Source organism: Pseudophryne corroboree, chromosome 2 (genome assembly GCF_028390025.1).
Source record: "Pseudophryne corroboree isolate aPseCor3 chromosome 2, aPseCor3.hap2, whole genome shotgun sequence".
NCBI classification, from domain to species: Eukaryota; Metazoa; Chordata; class Amphibia; order Anura; family Myobatrachidae; genus Pseudophryne; species Pseudophryne corroboree.
The window spans coordinates 179,361,663-179,382,479 of NC_086445.1; the positions used below are offsets into that span (position 1 = coordinate 179,361,663).

Genomic DNA, 20,817 nt, shown 5'->3' on the forward strand with positions numbered 1-20,817 from the left:
TGTCTTGGAGTAATCCTTGACTACCCCTCCTCCTTCAGACCACACATTCAGCACCTCTCACAAACCTGCCAGTTTCATATCAAAAATATTTCCAGGATCAGACCTTTTATCACCCAGGATGCTACTAAGGGGTGTCGTCCATTCATATCGGATCCTTTCCAACTGAAAAGATCCGACATGTGAGTATTCAATGCTCGGCCAAACCCGACAGGTTTGGCCCATTCCCGACATTGCCAATCCAACTTTTTTTCAAGTCGGATTGACATTGTTGGAAACGGGGATAAAACCTGGCTGTGCTTCCGACAATACACGTGGATCGGCCGCTTACACGTGCCTTTTGACAAATTTCCGACAAGTCGGATTTCCTGACATGTCGGAAAAATTTGGGCCGCATTGAATAGGTCGGAATCCCTTTCAACCTAATACAGTCGGAAACTGCAGTCTTTCTGATAAGATGGCAGTTTCCAAATTCAATTGAATACCCCCCTATGACCCTTATCCACTCACTTGTCATCTTCACAATAGACTACTGTAATCCCTGACAAATGTCTCTCTCCACTCCAATCTATCCTCAATGCTGCAGCCCGACTCATCTTCTTCACCAAACGTACTTCGTCCACCTCCCCTCTCCTACAAGCCCTTCATTGGTTTCCCTTCCCTTTCGGAATCCAATTCAAGCTTCTCACACTCACTTACAAAACCCTCCCCCTCCCCCCCTCCCATTTACAAATCTGACCTCAGCTCCCTTTACAACCCCGCCCATCCTCTACACTCTGCTAATGCACGGTGCCTCTCCTGCCTACTGATTATTTCCTCCGTGTCCAAGATTTTTCACGTACTGCTCCTTTTCTCTGGAATTCCCTACCTCTCCCCCTCAGACTCTCCACCTCTCTAAAAATAACTTCAAACGGGCTCTCAAGAACCACTTCTTCACTAAACCCAGCCAAAATCTCATCCTAACCCTCTGTTCCACACTCTCTGTCTACCCCATCTGTCACCCCTCTCTGTCTGCCCCTCCCCTTTAGAATGTAAGCTCTCACGAGTAGGGCCATCTTTCCTCATGTGCTTATTCTTTGTCTTACTTTAATAATCTTCCACTGTACCACATCCAGCAGTCTTCTGCCACCTGATACTTATTCCAGTGTCATCTGCTGATGTAACTATGTTTATTTACCCTGTACTTGTCCTATACTGTCATCATCTATAAGTCGCTGTTTTCCTGTTTTGATCAATTGTTTATGTACTCTGTAATTGGGCACTGTGAATGGTGCAATATGAATAAAGGATAATAACAGGGCCGTTTCTAGACAACTTGGCTCCCAGTGCGAGATTTCAAAATGCACACACCCCCCTTTTGCTTTAAAAAAAATTGCATGCCCCCCCAATATAGCCATAAAAAGAAAAAGCATGCGCGCGCGCTCCCGACAAGGGTGTGTGGCCTGATTAAAATGGGCATGGTCTCATTAAAGTGGGCGTGGCCTCGTCTGATATCATCACACCCACCACAGGGGGGAAAAAATAAAAATAAAATAAAGTCCCCTTTTTACACATTACAGCAGGCAAGTGTCCCCATATTACACAGCGCGGCAGGCAGGTGTCCCCATTTTACACAGCGCGGCAGGCAGGTGTCCCCATTTTACAAAGTGCGGCAGGCAGGTGTCCCCATTTTACACAGTGCGGCAGGCAGGTATCCCCATTTTACACAGTACGGTAGGCAGATATCCCCATTTTACACAGTACGCAGGCAGGTGTCCCCATTTTACACAGTGCGGCAGGCAGGTATCCCCATTTTACACAGTACGGCAGGCAGATATTCCCATTTTACACAGTACGCAGGCAGGTGCCCCCATTTTACAAAGTGCGGCAGGCAGGTATCCCCATTTTACACAGTGCGGCAGGCAGGTATCCCCATTTTACACAGCGTGGCAGGCACATGCCCCCATTTTACACAGTACGGCAGGCAGATATCCCCATTTTACACAGTGCGGCAGGCAGGTATCCCCATTTTACACAGTACGGCAGGCAGATATTCCCATTTTACACAGTACGCAGGCAGGTGCCCCCATTTTACATAGTGCGGCAGGCAGGTGTCCCCATTTTACACAGTGCGGCAGGCAGGTATCCCCATTTTACACAGTGCGGCAGGCAGGTATCCCCATTTTACACTGTGCGGCAGGTAGGTATCCCCATTTTACACAGTGCGGCAGGCAGGTATCCCCATTTTACACAGTGCGGCAGGCAGGTATCCCCATTTTACACAGTGCGGAAGGCAGGTGTCAAGTGGGGGGGAAGGAAGGGGGAGAGAGAGAGAGATAGAGATAATACTTACATCTTCCCGCTCTTCGGGTCCCGCCGACTCACGTCCCTCGCGCCGGCCGCCTCCTCCTTCCAAGCTTATCTCCTCTCCTCCCTCTCCCCGAGCGCTCCTGCTCGGGGGCGGGGCTTCGTGGAATGACGCGTTTGCGTCGTGACGTTACGACGCAAACGCGTCATTCTGCGAAACTCCGCCCCCCGAGCAGGAGCGCTCGGGAAGAGGGAGGAGAGGAGATAAGGAGTCACAAAGTGCTGCGGCGGGCGCCCTGTGCGGTTGCACGGCTCGCCCGCCACTAGAAACGGCACTGGATAATAATAATTATTTGTGTGTGTGTGTGTGTGTGTGTGTGTGTGTGTGTGTGTGTGTGTGTGTGTACTGTGCTACTATTTGATATCCAATCCTGCTACACATTAGTCAGTGAAAGTATGCAACATTGAGGGTGGAAATGGTGACATTTGGTACTATATTCTTGGGGCAAGTAAGATTAACCCTGAAAATAATTTAGCATACTAGGTAAGTATTATGATGTTACTTACAGACATCGACTTTATTAGTGATCACTCCCGTCATTCTGTAGGAACAAGAAAAGAAGAGTAATTAAGGCTTAGAACTGTTTATTTTATATGAATATAACTGTGTTTAATTTAGTTCTTTATTATTACTCATTTTACCAATTAATTTCCAGCAATTTCAGGTTGCCAATATTATACTACTACACCAATATTGTTATAAGACATTGGGGGTCATTCAGACCTGATCGCACGCTAGGTTTTTTCGCAGAGCAGCGCATGTGTATGCACCGCAATGCACAGGTGTGTTGCACGGGTACAAAGCAGATCGTTGCTATGCAATGGGTTTTACGAAGAATTCATTTGCACAGCCGATCGCAAAGTGATTGACAGGAAGAGGGCGTTTGTGGGTGTCAACTGACCATTTTCTGGCAGTAGTTGGAAAAACACAGGCGTGTCCAAGCGTTTGCAGGGCGGGTGTCTGATGTCAATTTCAGTCCTGGACAGGCTGAAGTGATCGCAGCGGCTGAGTAGTTCCTGAGCTACTCAGACACTGCAAAAGATCTTTTTGTACCGCTCGGCTACACATGCGTTCGCACACTTGCACAGCTAAAATACACTCCCCTGTAGGCGGCGACTATCTGATCGCAGCGCTGCAAAAAACTGCTAGCGAGCGATCAGGTCTGAATTAGGCCCCTTTTCTAATTATAGGACATAGAGCAAAGGTGTTTGATGAATATTCTTCTAATACCAAAATCTTTGCGTTTTCCTGGTTACTTCTTATCACGCAGGTTTCTAGATTTTGTTGCTATCATCCATGGATATCACCAAATTTCATGAAACTTGCCTGCCCTCCTCTCCTTCTAGCAGTGTACTGTAAGTGGCAATTTCTATATCCAGGTACAGTTTCACATTCATCAGCTCCTGGTAATCTTTCAGCTGGCGAGCCATGTCCTGCTTCATATTGTTTAATGCAGTCTCCAATTCAACCACCTTGGCCTTGGCATCTAACACAGCAGTGTCTCCTCGTTTCTCAGCATCGGTAATGGTCAGCTCAAGGTTGGCAATCTGGAAATACAAAAATATAAATCAATGTTAAGATACATATCTAGGTATCAAGAGAATAGATATGAAATAGATAGGGATGTAATAATGATGCAGTTGCTTTAAGTCCACATTGAACATTTGGATATTCATGACATTTCAGCTCTGCGATAATATTGGGAAAGCATTAAAGAATCCAATTAGGTTCAATGATATACTTTGCTAATGCTATAAAGTTAGGAGACCTCTTTCTATTTAAACCAGTAAAATGCCTCTATATTCTGCCTCTAGAGAGTGGAGTCAAGAAAAAGAGGAATAGATAAATAAGTGGATTTAAGATGCATATTTGACCCATCACTGTGAATGATTGTTTTGTAAAGGTGACGATTTACTTTATAACACCAGTGAAGGCACATACAAAGGAGTAATCATATAATTATACATTGTAATTAAATAACAAGTGTCATAGAATTAGTTGAAATAGAAATTTTAATTTAAAGATATTTAAGTAATATGGAATTTTACCTGTTTCCTTTCATTGTTAATTTCAGCTTTGACTTTCTGGATGGTTCTAGTCAGCTTTGATATCTCGTTCTTTGTGATAGTCAGCTCTTTCCCTTGCTTGCCGGCATCTCTTACCAGTTTTTCATACTGTTGATAGAATAATAGATCAAATGAGCTGGAAAGTCTTGGGAAAAATGATCTACAAGATTACAGTATATTCTACATTGGAATTCTTAAAATGTCCCTAAACTCCACAATTCTGGAAGACATTTGCAGCATTTTAGACCTAACTGGCCATAAAGTTCAGAACAATCACTGATCCAGATCATTTTTTAAGTGGGATCTCGATGTCTATAGAGGCTTGAATATAAAGGGTTTGGGTGATTTACTATGCAGTATATTCAATTGAGATCAGATCCATTCCGACATGGATTTGTCGGAATGGATCCGACAAGGGCTATTCAATGCCCATCTCACTTAGACTTTAAAAAAGTCGAATTGAGATGAGGGACCGGAGAGGGGGGAGAGCCGCGGGCAGACGGGGAACAACCGTCGGCAGACGGGGGACAGCAATGCTGCAGGAGGATGTGGCACAGCCGCCGGACCTCACAGCAGCGTCCACCCGGTTCCAGCAAGCGGGACCTCACTTGCTGGAGCCGGGTGGACGCTGCCGTGAACAGCGGCTATGACACATCCTCCTGCAGCACTGTGCTGTAACGCTGCTGTCCCCCGTCTGCCCGCGGCTCTCCCCCATCTGCTCGTGGCTCTCCCGCCTCTCCTCCTCTCAGGTCCCTCATCTCAGTTCGACTTTTTTTAAAGTCGAACTGAGATGGTCGGAAACGGGGCCAAAACTTGTTGAATTTGGCCCCGTTTTCCTTAGAAGCTAGCGAATTGGCACCTATATCGCCAATTCACGTACTATTCGACAAGTCGAATTCCCCGACTTGTCGAATAAAAATGCTGGGGACTGAAATGAATAGGTCCGGAAAAACTGCCGTCTTTTCGACAGGACAGCAGTTTCGACCTTAATTGAATATACCCCTATATGTGTTCATCAAACAACACACTTCACTAAAGGGCTGTTGTACATCAGTTTTTTTATGTTATGTCTTTTTGCAAGACTTGAATTTGCGTACACATACTGTACATCCATATGTAGACATTGGCTTATTGTTGACTTGCGCCTCTATGCACCTTAAGAGGTATCAGGGGTGGACAAGCACAGACTGAGTACAGTAAAATTGTGTTCACATAATTGTGGGACAATTAGGCATAGAGGGATAGTGCAAGGGCATACAATGATAATGATGGATATAAGCATTACTAGTTAGCCTCTTCTGATTTGCCTATTGTCCTGTCTAGCTGAAAAACAGTTAATTCATTGTAAATGATTATATGGTGATGACTATTCTCATTACTTGATTAAAGTCTCTGAGGATATTTCTGAGTATTCTTATCCAACACCAGTTCTTGCCCTCAGAAAGAAATAAAGTGCACAATAGTGTAGTACTGTCAACCTTTAAACAACAATGGTCTATGAATAAGGTATAATCCGTACCAGATGGTAGTGTCTAAACAATAGACAATATGCGTGATATGAGAGAGAGGATAAGGGTTTTTCTTGAATGGTCCTCAGTAATTCAACCGCCCATCACTCCATATGAAAGATTCTCATAAAAAGGGGATAAGGGCAGATATAGTGTAATACTGCTTTCACGGATATATAAAACCAAATGGAATAGTTGGACTCTCACCATAATATAGGCATCACAAGGCAATGTATATGGTACAAGAGGGAGGATATGAATTTTCCTCAAATGGTCCCCAGTGTTTCATCCACATACCATTCCATAGACAAGATTCTCATAAAAACAGAATAGGAACAAATATAGTGTAATACTGCTTTAATAAATATAAAAAGCCAAATGGGGTGACTGGACTCTCACCATAAGATAGAAATCACAAGGCAGATAGAAAAATAAACCAGGCGTCCCCAGCATCTCGCAAGTCCTCCTATGGGTCCTATCCAGACTCCCACTTGGTCACCAGCCAACGCGTTTCAATACTTTGAAGTATCTTTTTCAAGGCATGTGTTGTTCCTATTCCAGAGGATATCCTATTTATACCCCCATACTGATGACATCATCTCTCATAAGCAAACACCTATTTCCAGACATGGATTTACCTATCCTCTAAACATCCTATACTTAACACTATTACATAACCCATCCCCTTATCCTTTCCAGACATTAGTGTATTCCCTCCTTGGCGGCAAATGCTCTGATCTCCCGAGATCTGCCTCTCAAGCCCCCGGTTCCTTGAGTGATGTCACATCCGCCGGGTGACCCGCACATGTATCCCACCGCTCCCTCCGATAGCGACGTACTTCCGTTTACGTCACTTCCGATCACGGCAGATTCTGCGTCTACGTCACTTCCGGTCCCGGCGGATTTTGCGTTCCACCGTTAGTTCCGGGATTTTCTTTACATTCGGCCGCTCAACACATATTAAAAGTGTCCTCTGTTGTTAGGGTACTTATTTGATAGGGCAATAGTCACTCATTTTTCCCAAGGATAAAATCCGGCACCATGTGTAAATAAGAGAATAAATATAATTAGATACTAATAATACAAGGTATATTTAAAAAGTCATAATTAAAACTACCGGACCGGGACCGGAAGTGACGTAGACGCAGAATCTGCCGTGACCGGAAGTGACGGAAACGGAAGTACGTCGCTATCGGAGGGAGCGGTGGGATACGTGTGCGGGTCACCCGGCGGATGTGACATCACTCAAGGAACCGGGGACTTGAGAGGCAGATCTCGGGAGATCAGAGCATTTGCCGCCAAGGAGGGAATACACTAATGTCTGGAAAGGATAAGGGGATGGGTTATGTAATAGTGTTAAGTATAGGATGTTTAGAGGATAGGTAAATCCATGTCTGGAAATAGGTGTTTGCTTATGAGAGATGATGTCATCAGTATGGGGGTATAAATAGGATATCCTCTGGAATAGGAACAACACATGCCTTGAAAAAGATACTTCAAAGTATTGAAACGCGTTGGATGGTGACCAAGTGGGAGTCTGGATAGGACCCATAGGAGGACTTGCGAGGTGCTGGGGACGCCTGGTTTATTTTTCTATCTGCCTTGTGATTTCTATCTTATGGTGAGAGTCCAGTCACCCCATTTGGCTTTTTATATTTATTAAAGCAGTATTACACTATATTTGTTCCTATTCTGTTTTTATGAGAATCTTGTCTATGGAATGGTATGTGGATGAAACACTGGGGACCATTTGAGGAAAATTCATATCCTCCCTCTTGTACCATATACATTGCCTTGTGATGCCTATATTATGGTGAGAGTCCAACTATTCCATTTGGTTTTATATATCCGTGAAAGCAGTATTACACTATATCTGCCCTTATCCCCTTTTTATGAGAATCTTTCATATGGAGTGATGGGCGGTTGAATTACTGAGGACCATTCAAGAAAAACCCTTATCCTCTCTCTCATATCACGCATATTGTCTATTGTTTAGACACTACCATCTGGTACGGATTATACCTTATTCATAGACCATTGTTGTTTAAAGGTTGACAGTACTACACTATTGTGCACTTTATTTCTTTCTGAGGGCAAGAACTGGTGTTGAATAAGAATACTCAGAAATATCCTCAGAGACTTTAATCAAGCGCCTGAAGAGAACCTGGTGATATTTTGTGTTTTGATAATATTTGTGGTGTGAGGTGACACCTTTTTTCACTGGGTATTCATTGGGCGGCTTCCAGCGCACCATACGTCTTCATTTTTTTGTCAATATTCTCATTACTTAGTTGACATTTCCTACCACTGGTATGAACATATAATTTATTCCATTTGTATTTTGTATTTTTGCTTGTCATTACATTTTATATAAAACATGTGGGTTTTATATTTGTTAATAACTGTCAAGATAATATTCTCCATTGCACATAAGGTATGACTCTTTGTTACATTATTATATTATGTAAAATAGCCTAATGTGACACTCAAGCCACATCTGGTCACAATCTCCATCACTATGCCATTTTTACCCTTTCTCCATCTCATCTCTACCACATCATGGGGCACAGATATACACACTAATATGCCTAATGTTTACCTGGTACAAATGATAGGGTGGCAGTTGATTTATCGACGGCCACAATACAGACGGTCATAATCCCGACAGCCATTGACCAACAGTCAAAACACAGTTACAGTCAAAATACCGACATTCATTAAACCATGTTCAAAATGCTGACAGTCAAAATACCAACATTTGAAATGCAGACATGTCAAAATGCTGACATGCGTTTTTTAAGGAATCTTCGCCCCAAAACAAACTTGTTTATACTTTACCATCACAGTGGACCTGGAGGGGGAATATAATAGTGTGCCGAGTGCAGCAAGCCATGCGAGGTGTCGACATTGACACAAAACCCCCCCGAAAAACTCATGTCAGTATTTTGAAATGTCGGCATTTCAAATGTCGATATTCTGACTATGTCAGCTTTTTGAACATGTCGGAATAATGAGTGTCGGTATTTTGACCGTGTCGGTATTTTGACTGTCGGTCAGTGGCTGTCGGGATTAGGACCATCTGTATTGTGTCCGTCAGTAAATCATACTGAACCCAAATGATACTGTTTCTGTGCTGGATGCCTCGTGAGATGAGTTTGACTCAACATACATGCACAGAAATATGCTTATTGCAATTGTTCCCTACGTACGTTCTGAGTGCATATGGGTCCATCTTTAAATGAGGCCTTAACAGTGCATCATAGAATCTAGATATACTAAATCTATAGATCTGTCCAAATTGTCCACCCGTATATGGGCATCAGACCAGTGTCCCAGTAGGCATTATGCAGATTGTGATTCCTTATTTGCTTCACTGCGTAAATAAAACACATTTGGGTGAAGGAATTCCTAACCTTTGTATTGTAGACTTCTTCTGCCTCTGCTCTGCTTCTGTTGGTAATTTCCTCATACTGAGCCTTTACTTCAGCAATAATATCATCAATGTTGAAAGATCTGTTGTTGTCCATTGTTACAAGAACAGAGGTGTCAGAATTCTGTTGGTGGATCTCCTCAAGCTCCTGCAATATTAGAATATTTGTAAAGAGAACAGAAGTTAAAAGAGCAAAGCCAATCACTGCGACAGCGCAACAACCGGATGGGAACCGTTAGATTCCACTAATAAAGGACATTTCTGTTCATTATGGCTATTTGAATGTTTGTCATCCAACAATTTATGTAGAGCTAATAAATTGCTGTAATCCAACTAAAATATAAGGTTAAAGAAATACATTCCAAAAACAGCATTGAGCATGAAACGTGGTCACCTGACGCTAGGGAATAGCAACAGTTTTGGATGCGGAGCATAATTAATTAGTTGCCTCTGTAAGGTAGACTCCATTATGAAGTAGTCATACCAAAAATAGCAGCGCTGTCAAATAGGCTAAAGGAGTGCACTCATCTTTTCAATGATCCATAATGTACAGGTAGGAACTACTGCATCATAGGTGCAGTACTGCATGTGTGATTGCAGTAAGGTTGTATACAGTAACCTATGCTGTATAGTTTTACTTAGTTTTACTGTATATTTGAATAATTACAGTCTGTAATGTTATACCATATATAGTGATATCTAAGGTGCTGCACCATACAGAAGAATAGAATTATAGTGCAAATGAATCACTGGGAACCAATATGCACTAGTTAGACCAATACATATATTATAAGGCCACAGATACACAGTGCAATGAGGATATTGCTTCATACAGTACAAGAAATATCTGTAATTTTTGGACTAGATAAAGAGAGGGGTTAAAGTGGGCTGGAAAGGGGTCGGATCTGCGTCCTCCAGCCCACCTTGTCAGGCCATTGGAATTATGTAGTGCAGACGAGGCTCCTGCACAAATAGATGGGGCGGGGTGTAGGCGGCACTGGACTGTAACTGATGCTATTAGCCCACCTCCCTCAGTCCCCATCCGATGGTGCTGGATAGCAGTGGGAATGAGGACCCAGCGGCACACGTAGAGCAGACACCAGTGACAGATGAGGCAAGGAGGGTGGGGGTGGCATTTATTATGTGCACAAAGGGCACTGCTTCCGTGGACATGTGTATAAGTGGCATTGCTACCGTGGACATGTGTATAAGAGACACTTTTACCGTGGGTGTGTACATAAGCGGCACTGCTACCATGGGTCTTACTTGCCTACTCTCCCAGAATGGCCGGGAGGCCCCCAGGAAGAATTGCCAAGTCTCACGATTTCCTAGATCCCCCCTGCCTGTCTGCCCACTTAATGAGTAAAGTAGGCAGTTCAGGCATAGCCCTGCCCCAACCCCTTGCTGAGCCAACATGGCTGCTCTCTCCCGGAGAGAGCAGTCAGGATGTCGACAACTATGCTGTGGGTATGTGTATATAAGCGGTACTGATACTGTGGGCATTATTATGTGTATAAGCTGCACTGATACTGTGGGCATGTGTATAAGCAGTACTGCTACCATGGGTATTGTTATGTGTATAAGTGGCACAGATACTGTGGGTATGTGTATGTGTATAAGCCATAGCCAGATTTAGGGGAGATGCAGGGCATACTGTACCCTGGGTCCCCCTCTGTCAGAGGGACCCCTGGCTGGAGCACAGTGACATCACTAGCTCTCCTTTTTGTGCAGCAGAAGAAACAGGCAGTCAGAATGTGAGCAAGACAGTATGTAGTGCAGGCAGAGACACAGGAGTATCAGGTTTCATGAGCTACCGACGGAGCTTCCCAACTAGAGGAGAGCTAGAAGGGGGGAGAGAGCTGTAAGTAACTAAGGGATCCCAGCTTCTCCTAATCCCCACATGGGTACTGTATAACCTGTTATCTAATGAGAGCATTTGGATCTAGAGCGAGATACACACAGAGTCCTCCTGAGTCCTGTCCCAGTGTGTAAGTTGTACAGAGGCTGTATGTATATTTTAAGATTATTTAAGTTGTCTTTGTTCTACTATATATATATATTATTCTACTCAATAAGGTGGAGCTATAAACAGGCATTATTAAACTATTAGTTTAAATGTAATATACACCATTGGCTTAATTTTAATATACACAATCCATACATCCCAACATGATCCATTACAGGAGGGACAATGTGCTCTCTACCTGGACTTCCCTCTTAATTTATGATTGCAATCACCTGTGTTGAAATACCTTTCTTATCAATAGGTGAAACAGGTGATGCCAATCATGTATTTAGAGGGAAATTCAGGAAAAGAGAGCAGTTTGGGGGTTAAGTTGGGAGGTATGCACAATCGAATATACACTCCCCATTCACCAGGGGCCCCCTGTCTTAATTGTCCCGGGCCCCCTAAAGGCTTTATCCGGCCCTGGTATAAGCTGCACTTTTACTGTGGGCATGTGTATAAGCAGTACTGCAACCATGGGTATTATTATGTGTATAAGCAGTACTGATACTGTGGGTATTATTATGTGTGTAAGCTGCACTGATAATTGTGGGCATGTGTATAAGCGGCACTGATACTGTGGTCTTTATTGTGTGCATAAATGGCACTGCTACCATGGATATTATTATGTGTATAAGCTGCACTGATACTGTGGGCATATGTATAAGCGGCACTGCAACCATGGGCATTATGTGTATGAACGGCACTGATTCTATGGGTATTATTATGTGTATAAGCGGAACCGCTACTGTGGGCATTATTATTAGTATAAACTGGACAGATACTGTGGGCATGTGTATAAGTGGCACTGATACTGTGGGCATTATTATGTGTATAAGCGGCACTGATACCGTGGGCATGTGTATAAGTGGCACTGATACTGTGGGCATAATTATGTGTATAATCAGCACTGATACTGTGGGCAATATTATGTGTATAAGGGGCAATACTGTGTGGAATAGCATGAATATGGGGCACTACTGTGTCGTAATGTAAGGGCACTACTCAGTGGTATAGTATGAAATAGAGGCACTATGTACAGTGTAATGACAGTAAGATTGTGCTACTGTGTGGTTGGGGGTAATATTGGGGGTGGTGTTGCCCCTTCCTTGTGATACCACACACCTTTTTTGAGCCGCACATCTTCGGCATGCACTGTTCTTTTATTCTGTATGGGAATTAGGGCACAAATTAGTAGTTTACAGAGGGATGCTGAACACCCTACCATTGCCCCTGGCACCGCCTAATGGGAGGGGAGTCGTATTGGGGGAAATTAGTTCAACCACCTCTCCATTACCACTTTAAGCCCTGGGTAAAGATAGATAGATAGATAGATAGATAGATAGATAGATAGATAGATAGATAGATAGATAGATAGATAGATAGATAGATAGATAGTAGGTACCAACCTGATATCTCTATCACTGTTGAAAACTCGATCTACCCTACCCCACAAGCTCGCTGCCTAGGTGCCATCCCTGACTCTGATCTGTCCTTTGTTTCCCACATTCAATCTGTCTCAAAATCATGTTACATGCATCTAAAAAACATATCCAAAATACGACTATACCTTACACAAGACACTGCTAAAACTCTAATCCATGCTCTCTTTATCTCCCGCATTGATTATTGCAAAAGTCTCCTAACAGGTCTTCCCAAAACGAGACTCTCACCACTACAATCCATTCTGAATGCAGCTGCGAGGCTAATCTTCCTCGCTAGACGTTCATCGTCTGCAGATCCACTCTGTCAGTCCCTCCATTGGTTACCAGTATTCTACCGTATTCAATGTAAAATACTTTTACTCACACACAAGGCCATTAACCAAACTACACCAACGTACATCACTTCGCTTATCTCAAAATATCTCCCAACCGGACCTCTTCGCTCTTTACAAGATCTGCATCTCTCATCCACACTCATTACTCGCTCCCACTCACGATTGCAGGACTTTCATCGGGCTGCACCTACTCTGTGGAATGCCTTACCACGAACAATAAGACTCTCCTCTAGTCTCCAAACCTTCAAGCATCCCCTGAAAACTCACCTCTTCAGGCAAGCGTATCAAATTCCAGAACCGCCCACATAACTTTCATAAACCTTCCTAGCAAATTGCATCCACTCTGCACAGTCCACACATATGCTCACATGTCTTCTCATCCTTTCTCTCGACCCCGGTTCATCATTGCTGTATGACCATATCATACAGCCCATCAAGAACCTTTGCAATCTGGTGGACAACTATGCAATAGATAGCACTAATCCTTGTGTATCCATACCTATTTCCCTTTAAATTGTAAGCTTGCGAGCAGGGCCTTCCTACCTATATGACTGTTTGTTATTACCCAGTTTTGTTATATCATTGTTTTGTTATATCATTGTTATTTCCAATTGTAAAGTGCAACGGAATTTGCTGCGCTATATAAGAAACTGTTAATAAATAAATAAATATATAGATATATAGATAGATAGATAGATAGAGAGAGAGATAGATAGATAGATAGATAGATAGATAGATAGATAGATAGATAGATAGATAGATAGATAGATCCTAACTGTCATTTTACAAAAACAGCCATGGTTGTTAGGAGCTGATTGACTGTTACAATGTGAACAGCGACATGTCAAACTCGGTATACTGACATGGTGGTAATGTTATTTAAAAAAACCTGTAACTGTGTCGCCTTTAAATCACATTACTACTGTGTTATAGTAATACATATTTATATACATATCATTATGAGAACATAATTTTTCCTACAGCAACAGTTATTTGAGGCTGCTGAGAAATTATTACCAGTTCATAAAGAGTTTTCAAGAAGTCAATTTCATCATTGAGAGAATTCACTCTCCCTTCCAGTTCCACCTTGACTAGATAATCTGCATCAACATCCTGTAAATGAAGTAAACATATTTATGTATTAACTGAGCTTGGTTATTGATTTTATTCATCTGATGCCATGGTCTTAGAAGGGCAACTAAACCTAGAAACATAAAAAGAAATCTGACCTAACAAATGAGAAACGTTTGGACACAACATTCATACACTGTGTAAGTACCAGGTCCTATAAAGAAGGTATTATAATCTCAGCAATGTAACATTTTGAATATATATATATATATATATATATATATATATATAAATACCCTTTTGTGGCTGGCACTCGAAAAACCTCCAAGGGTTAACTGGCTCTGGTGCCCTCCAATGAGGTTTGCACCTCCATGTATATAGCAGATATAAAAGGCGGCACTCAGAGACTTGACTTGTGCAAAACAAACTTTTAGTGCAAAAACTGCAGGTTACAGCATCAACGTTTCGGGGCACGTAGCCCCTTCATCAGGATAACCCCCAAAGTGAACAGTTACCAACATATATAGGTGCACTCACCCCTATAGTCTCCGCCATGCTGGTCACCGCTGCTCACACGTCCCGGGCCCGGCTCCGTCCCCCTGGGCTGTCTACTTCCCCCGGAAGTGACGTCACGGGTCCCGGCTGTGTTGCCACGGTAACCCAGTGCAACAGACAAAATCTGTCATGGAGCTGGACTGCCTGGTATCACATCAGTGTGCTTGAATGAGAGCCAATAAAGTTTTACTCATTTCAATATTTTGATTACTCACAAAAGTGCCTAGTACATATTTACACATTACTTGGTGGATAAATAAAATCAAATAAAGTATAAATGTGCTTATATCTCTCCACACCACAGTGTTGTTATAACTGTGTTGTTATGACTGTTTTATAACAACACTGTGGTGTGGAGAGATATAAGCACATTTATACTTTATTTGATTTTATATATCCACCAAGTAATGTGTAAATATGTACTAGGCACTTTTGTGAGTAATCAAAATATTGAAATGAGTAAAACTTTATTGGCTCTCATTCAAGCACACTGATGTGATACCAGGCAGTCCAGCTCCATGACAGGTTTTGTCTGTTGCACAGGGTTACCGTGGCAACACAGCCGGGACCCGTGACGTCACTTCCGGGGGAAGTAGACAGCCCAGGGGGACGGAGCCGGGCCCGGGACGTGTGAGCAGCGGTGACCAGCATGGGGGAGACTACAGGGGTGAGTGCACCTATATATGTTTGTAACTGTTCACTTTGGGGGTTATCCTGATGAAGGGGCTACATACCCCGAAACGTTGATGCTGTAACCTGCAGTTTTTGCACTAAAAGTTTGTATTGCACAAGTCAAGTCTCTGAGTGCCGCCTTTTATATCTGCTGTGTATATATATATATATATATATATATTGGAAAAATTTGGTGCGCCACTCAGGGTCTTGTGAAAAAAATAATATATTGATTGCTAATCACATCAAGAATGCACCAACGTTTCAGGGAATTCAACCCCTTTGTCAAAGGGGTTGAATTCCCCGAAACGTTGGTGCATTCTTGATGTGATTAGCAATCAATATATTATTTTTTTCACAAGACCCTGAGGACCGCAGCAATTTTTTCCATTATTGATTGATCCTTCTGAGGGCACCGGGGCACGGATTTGATTGAGGGAGTGCCGGGCTACACGATTCCCTATCTATCTATCTATCTATCTATCTATCTATCTATCTATCTATCTATCTATCTATCTATCTATCCACAATCCCTGCAGAGTATAGAATATTAAGTAATATGCACTGTACATGTGTTATACTCTATCCTGTACAATAGTGTTCACTTTATGGGGATTTGAAATATAAAATCTCTATAGTGTTTTAACACAGAGTACAATAACACCTTTGCTAGTCCTGGGTCCTTATTGGTAAAATATGTTTTATGTGTGTTAGTGACTTCCAGCTACTTACAGTTCAGCTGTTACCAAACTCCTGTTATGAACCTATACACATTGAGGGGGGGGGGTACATGTGAAAACGGGGTCTCTACTGCCGTAATGTGTAAAAAGGGGGCCTCTACTACTGTAATGTGTAAAAAGGGGGACTCTGCTGCTGTAATGTGTAAAAAGGGGGAACTCTGCTGCTGTAATGTGTAAAAAGGGGGACTCTGCTGCCGTAATCTGTAAAGAGGGGGACTCTGCTGCCGTAATCTGTAAATAGGGGGACTCTGCTGCCGTAATCTGTAAAGAGGGGGACTCTGCTGCCGTAATCTGTAAAGAAGGGGACTCTGCTGCCGTAATGTGTAAAAAGGCGGACTCTGCTGCCATAATGTGTAAAAAGGGGGAACTCTGCTGCTGTAATTTGTAAAGAGGGGGACTCTGCTGCCGTAATGTGTAAAGAGGGGAATCTGCTGCCATAATTTGAATAATGGAAACTACTGTGCTGCATATCATGAATTGGTATTATTTTGTGACCACGCCCCTTCCCCGTGAAGCCACTCACCTATATTTTTGGCTTGGGCACCCACCAGCAAAAGCATAAATCGGCACCTCTGCCGCTAACACCTGAGTGGATTTGTCATGATTTTGTCTCTTTCCTACTATCTGCCTACATCTTAATGTAAAACAGTTTTCTTCTAACCTTTTTGAGCATCACAAAGGCGTTCTCTGCTGTAGCCCGCTGCTCAATTTCAGTCTCATACCTGTTGGAATATATATGTTAGGTACATCAAATGCAATATGAATGCTATGACACATTCACTATATTTCCCATTTCAAAAAGAGGGTGATACAATGTCAAATGTATGCACCATTTTACAGACAGTTGGAAATAATATCTTTTATGTAGTTTGCACATTTTAGATGCATTCATTACTTGAGCGTATTACTATATTTGTTTCTTTTGTTTATTATTTTGATACATCACAAGTGTTTAAATTCAATTTGATTTCCTAACAGCAAACAATCTATTTAAAGTTTGATGGTTACAATGAGCCTACTATGCTCTTACTGTTCCAATATAGGTGGTCATTCCGAGTTGTTAGCTCGTTATTTTTTTTTCCGCAACGGAGCGATTAGTCGCTAATGCGCAAGCGCAATGTCCGCAGTGCGACTGCGCCAAGTAAATTTGCTATGCAGTTAGGTGTTTTACTCACGGCATTATGAGGTTTTTTCTTCGTTCTGGTGATCGTAATGTGATTGACAGGAAGTGGGTGTTTCTGGGCGGAAACAGGCCGTTTTATGGGAGTGTGTGAAAAAACGCTACCGTTTCTGGGAAAAACGCGCGAGTGGCTGGAGAAACGGAGGAGTGTCTGGGCGAACGCTGGGTGTGTTTGTGACGTCAAACCAGGAACGACAAGCACTGAACTGATCGCACTGGAAGAGTAAGTCTCGAGCTACTCAGAAACTGCACAGAGAAGTCTTTTCGCAATATTGCGAATCTTTCGTTCGCAATTTTGATAAGCTAAGATTCACTCCCAGTAGGAGGCGGCTTAGCGTGTGCAAAGCTGCAAAAAGCAGCTTGCGAGTGAACAACTCGGAATGAGGGCCATAATGCATATTATTTATATTTGTTTTAGTAAATTAGGGTAATTAGAAGCAGATCTTCCGTGGTGCACTCACCAATTACATAAACATTCAGACATTAGTATTAAGGCAGTTACCATTACAAGAGCAAGTTTTGTTACTTAAATCAATAAACAAAATGTGAACTACTAGTTGAAATCATGAAAATGTGCATTGCTCAATAAGAGGCAAATAGTTTGCAGTGTTCCTTGAATACTCCATCTTTCCCACTCAGGGTCTAATTCAGACCTGATCACTCACTAGGGTTTTTTTGCACTGCTGCGAGCAGATAGTTGCCGCCCATAGGGGAGTGTATTTTTGCTTTGCAAGTGTGCGAACGCATGTGCAGCCGAGTGGTACAAAAAAGTTTTGTGCAGTTTCTGAGTTGCCTAGGACTTACTCAGCCGCTGCGATCACTTCAGCCTGTCCGGGGCCTGAATTGACATCAGACACCTGCCCTGCAAACGATTGGACACGCCTGCATTTTTCCAAACACTCCTAGAAAACTGTCAGTTGCCACCCACAAATGCCTTCTTCCTGTCAATCTCCTTGCGATCGGCTGTGCGAATGGATTCTTCGTATAATCCATCGCACAGCAACGATCTGCTTTGTACCCGTGCGACACGCCTACGCTTTGCGGTGCATACGCATGCGCAGTTCTCACCCGATCGCAGCACAGTAAAAAATCCTAGAGTGCGATCAGGTCTGAAATGACCCCCTCTGTTATCTCTGCTGTATTTGTGAAAATGGGCATATTGCTGTAGTCCTGACATTCCCAACCTCAGTCTTCAAGGCACACTAGCAGTGCAGGTTTTACTGATATCCAGGCTTCAGCACAGATGGTTGAATCCAAATAACTGAGGTGGTAATTAAGTCACCTGTGCTCAGGCATGGATATCACTAAAACCTGGACTGTTACTGTGCCTTGAGGACCGAGGTTGGGAATGCCTGCTGTGTTCTGTCTGTTCGGTAGTGCATTTTCCACTAAACAGAGAGAAATTCAGGGGAAGATGTAAAGGCACACAATTTCGACACATTGGATCGATATAGCGTTAGTAAAAGTGCAAATCGTGTACCTTTCACTAACGATAACGATCCAATGCATTGTCCTACGGGTCGCTTGTCGCATCTTCAGATCTTCCCATTTGCAGGCATGATCAGAAGCTATCGCCAATGACAGCATGATCCCAGATGTGGCCATTCCTCAGATCTTTTGAAAGATCTTTAAGATCTATCTTATGTGTATGCACTATGGACCTTATTCAAAGATGGACACAGATCGCTGCATACAGAGCCAGATCTGCGTCCACCTCCTCAAATGCTGGGGGCCGCATAGGACTGCAACAGGCCACCCAGCATGTGCGACGGGCCGCCTCCCGATAGATCTACGTGTGACGTCACGCAGCCTCCCATAAAAATGCTCCCAGACTGTCCCTGTTTGGCCCGCCATGCTCCCCCAACGTAGCGTCACCGGCCTGTGAACACCTGCCGCTGTCAATCACATTGCGGCTGCATCCTTCTATGGCATACTTGCCTACCTGACCACCTCCATGAGGGAGAAAATGCTCTGTTCCTGGACTTTCCTGGTAATGTATGATTGCCATCACCTGTGGTGAAACAATTTTCTTATCAATTAACTAGCTCACCACAGGTGATGGCAATCATACATTACCAGGAAAGTCCAGGAACAGAGCATTTTCTCCCTCATGGAGACGGTCAAATAGGCAAGTATGTTCTTTGGTATATAACAGATGTCACGATCCGGGTTTCTGGACGCCATTACCTGCCGTTTAGGTGTCTTCTGAGACTGGCCCAGCGTTCCAAGTCCGGATCTCATCTGTGTCAACACTCTGCACATCCCTTCTGTCATTCTGAGACACTACCACAGCGGCGCCATGTTTGAATCCAACATGGCGTCTCCTGTCCTCCGCGGCCGCCGCCGCCATTATCATTATGTTTGCACATTTCATTTCAAACCAGTTTTCCCTCCAGGTTCCAGCATGGGCGCAGCCATGTTGGATTTGATCACATGCTCCAATTCCTCCAATCCACCGTCTCTGGAATCTGCATAATTGCCCAGCCAATGCCTGCATAGCAGCAGGTATAAGTATCCTGTGTCTGGGCCAGATAGATGTCAGTGCTTTGAATGTCATACCTTGTTCCAGTCTCTCTCTCCTGTGGCTTGTTTCTCCAGGTTCCAGTTCCTGTCTCCAGCATCCACAGAGAGACCCGCACCTGCTTTCCATCTTGCGGTGCAGCCTGACTCTGCAGCCTTCCGTGGCTGTCCAGTTTCCAGCTATCTACTATCTGCTTCCAAGCAACCAGCTTTCAACTGATTCCAGCTTCTACCAAACACCGGTGCTGATCCAGCGGATCCTATCTTACCAGCAGTATCCACTACCACCGGTAATCATCTTTCAGCTATTCTGTTTCTACGCTCCCTAGCATCTCACATCATTCACTCTGTGTTTTATCACCTGGCTGGTTCCATCCAGCATCCACTCCGTGACTTTAGTACCTGGCTGATTCCATTCAGCATCCACCCTGTGTTTCATCACCTGGCTGATTCCACTCAGCATCCACTCCGTGTTTTACCACCTGGCTGGTTCCATCCAGCTGATACAGCAGCTTACTCAAGTTACCAGATTCACCTGTTACAACTACTGGCATGTTCCTTGGCTATTTCTACTACTACAACCAGGCCTGGTAAGGTGATTCCATCAAAGGACTTTTACATCTGTTCTAAACCTACCAGTGCTCTGAGAAACCTTCTATGGTTATGTATTCCAGGAACTGTGTTATTTGCCACTGTCTTTGCTAAACTTGAATACTGCTTGTTATCACACGGAGTCTGTTAATAAACTTTTATTTTGAATTTTAAACTGGTTGTCATGGTCACACCTTCGGGTAATCATTCTGCACTTACATGTCCAGGGGTCTGATTAAACCTCCCAGGTTTAATTTAATCTCAGCCCCTACAACTGAGGCTTCCTCCCGTCAGCCTAAACCCTCAGTTGTGACAGTAAGCACTGACCATATGAATCCAGCCAGAGACCAGGATC

The 20,817-nt window shown here is 43.4% G+C and overlaps 1 protein-coding gene and 1 long non-coding RNA gene across 3 annotated transcripts in view; one reads left to right on the forward strand and one right to left on the reverse strand.

Moving 5' to 3' along the window:
* LOC135006926 (keratin, type II cytoskeletal 4-like) overlaps nt 1-20,817 on the reverse strand; it is a 32,056-nt gene that overhangs the window by 2,177 nt on the left and 9,062 nt on the right. Inside the window, exons 2-7 of one of the 2 annotated variants that reach the window (XM_063952074.1) lie at nt 16,833-16,893; nt 14,151-14,246; nt 9,332-9,496; nt 4,393-4,518; nt 3,671-3,891; nt 2,851-2,885 (exon numbers count right to left, since the gene is read on the reverse strand). In XM_063952074.1, the coding sequence (XP_063808144.1) occupies nt 2,851-2,885; nt 3,671-3,891; nt 4,393-4,518; nt 9,332-9,496; nt 14,151-14,246; nt 16,833-16,844 (655 nt within the window). In that variant the 5' untranslated portion in view covers nt 16,845-16,893. Of the gene's footprint in view, nt 1-2,850; nt 2,886-3,670; nt 3,892-4,392; nt 4,519-9,331; nt 9,497-14,150; nt 14,247-14,741; nt 14,899-16,832; nt 16,894-20,817 lie in introns of those variants that run through there. The other variant, XM_063952073.1, reaches the window with a different exon arrangement.
* Nucleotides 1-20,817, forward strand: part of LOC135006952 (uncharacterized) — a 147,383-nt gene that overhangs the window by 947 nt on the left and 125,619 nt on the right. The window lies entirely within an intron of this gene.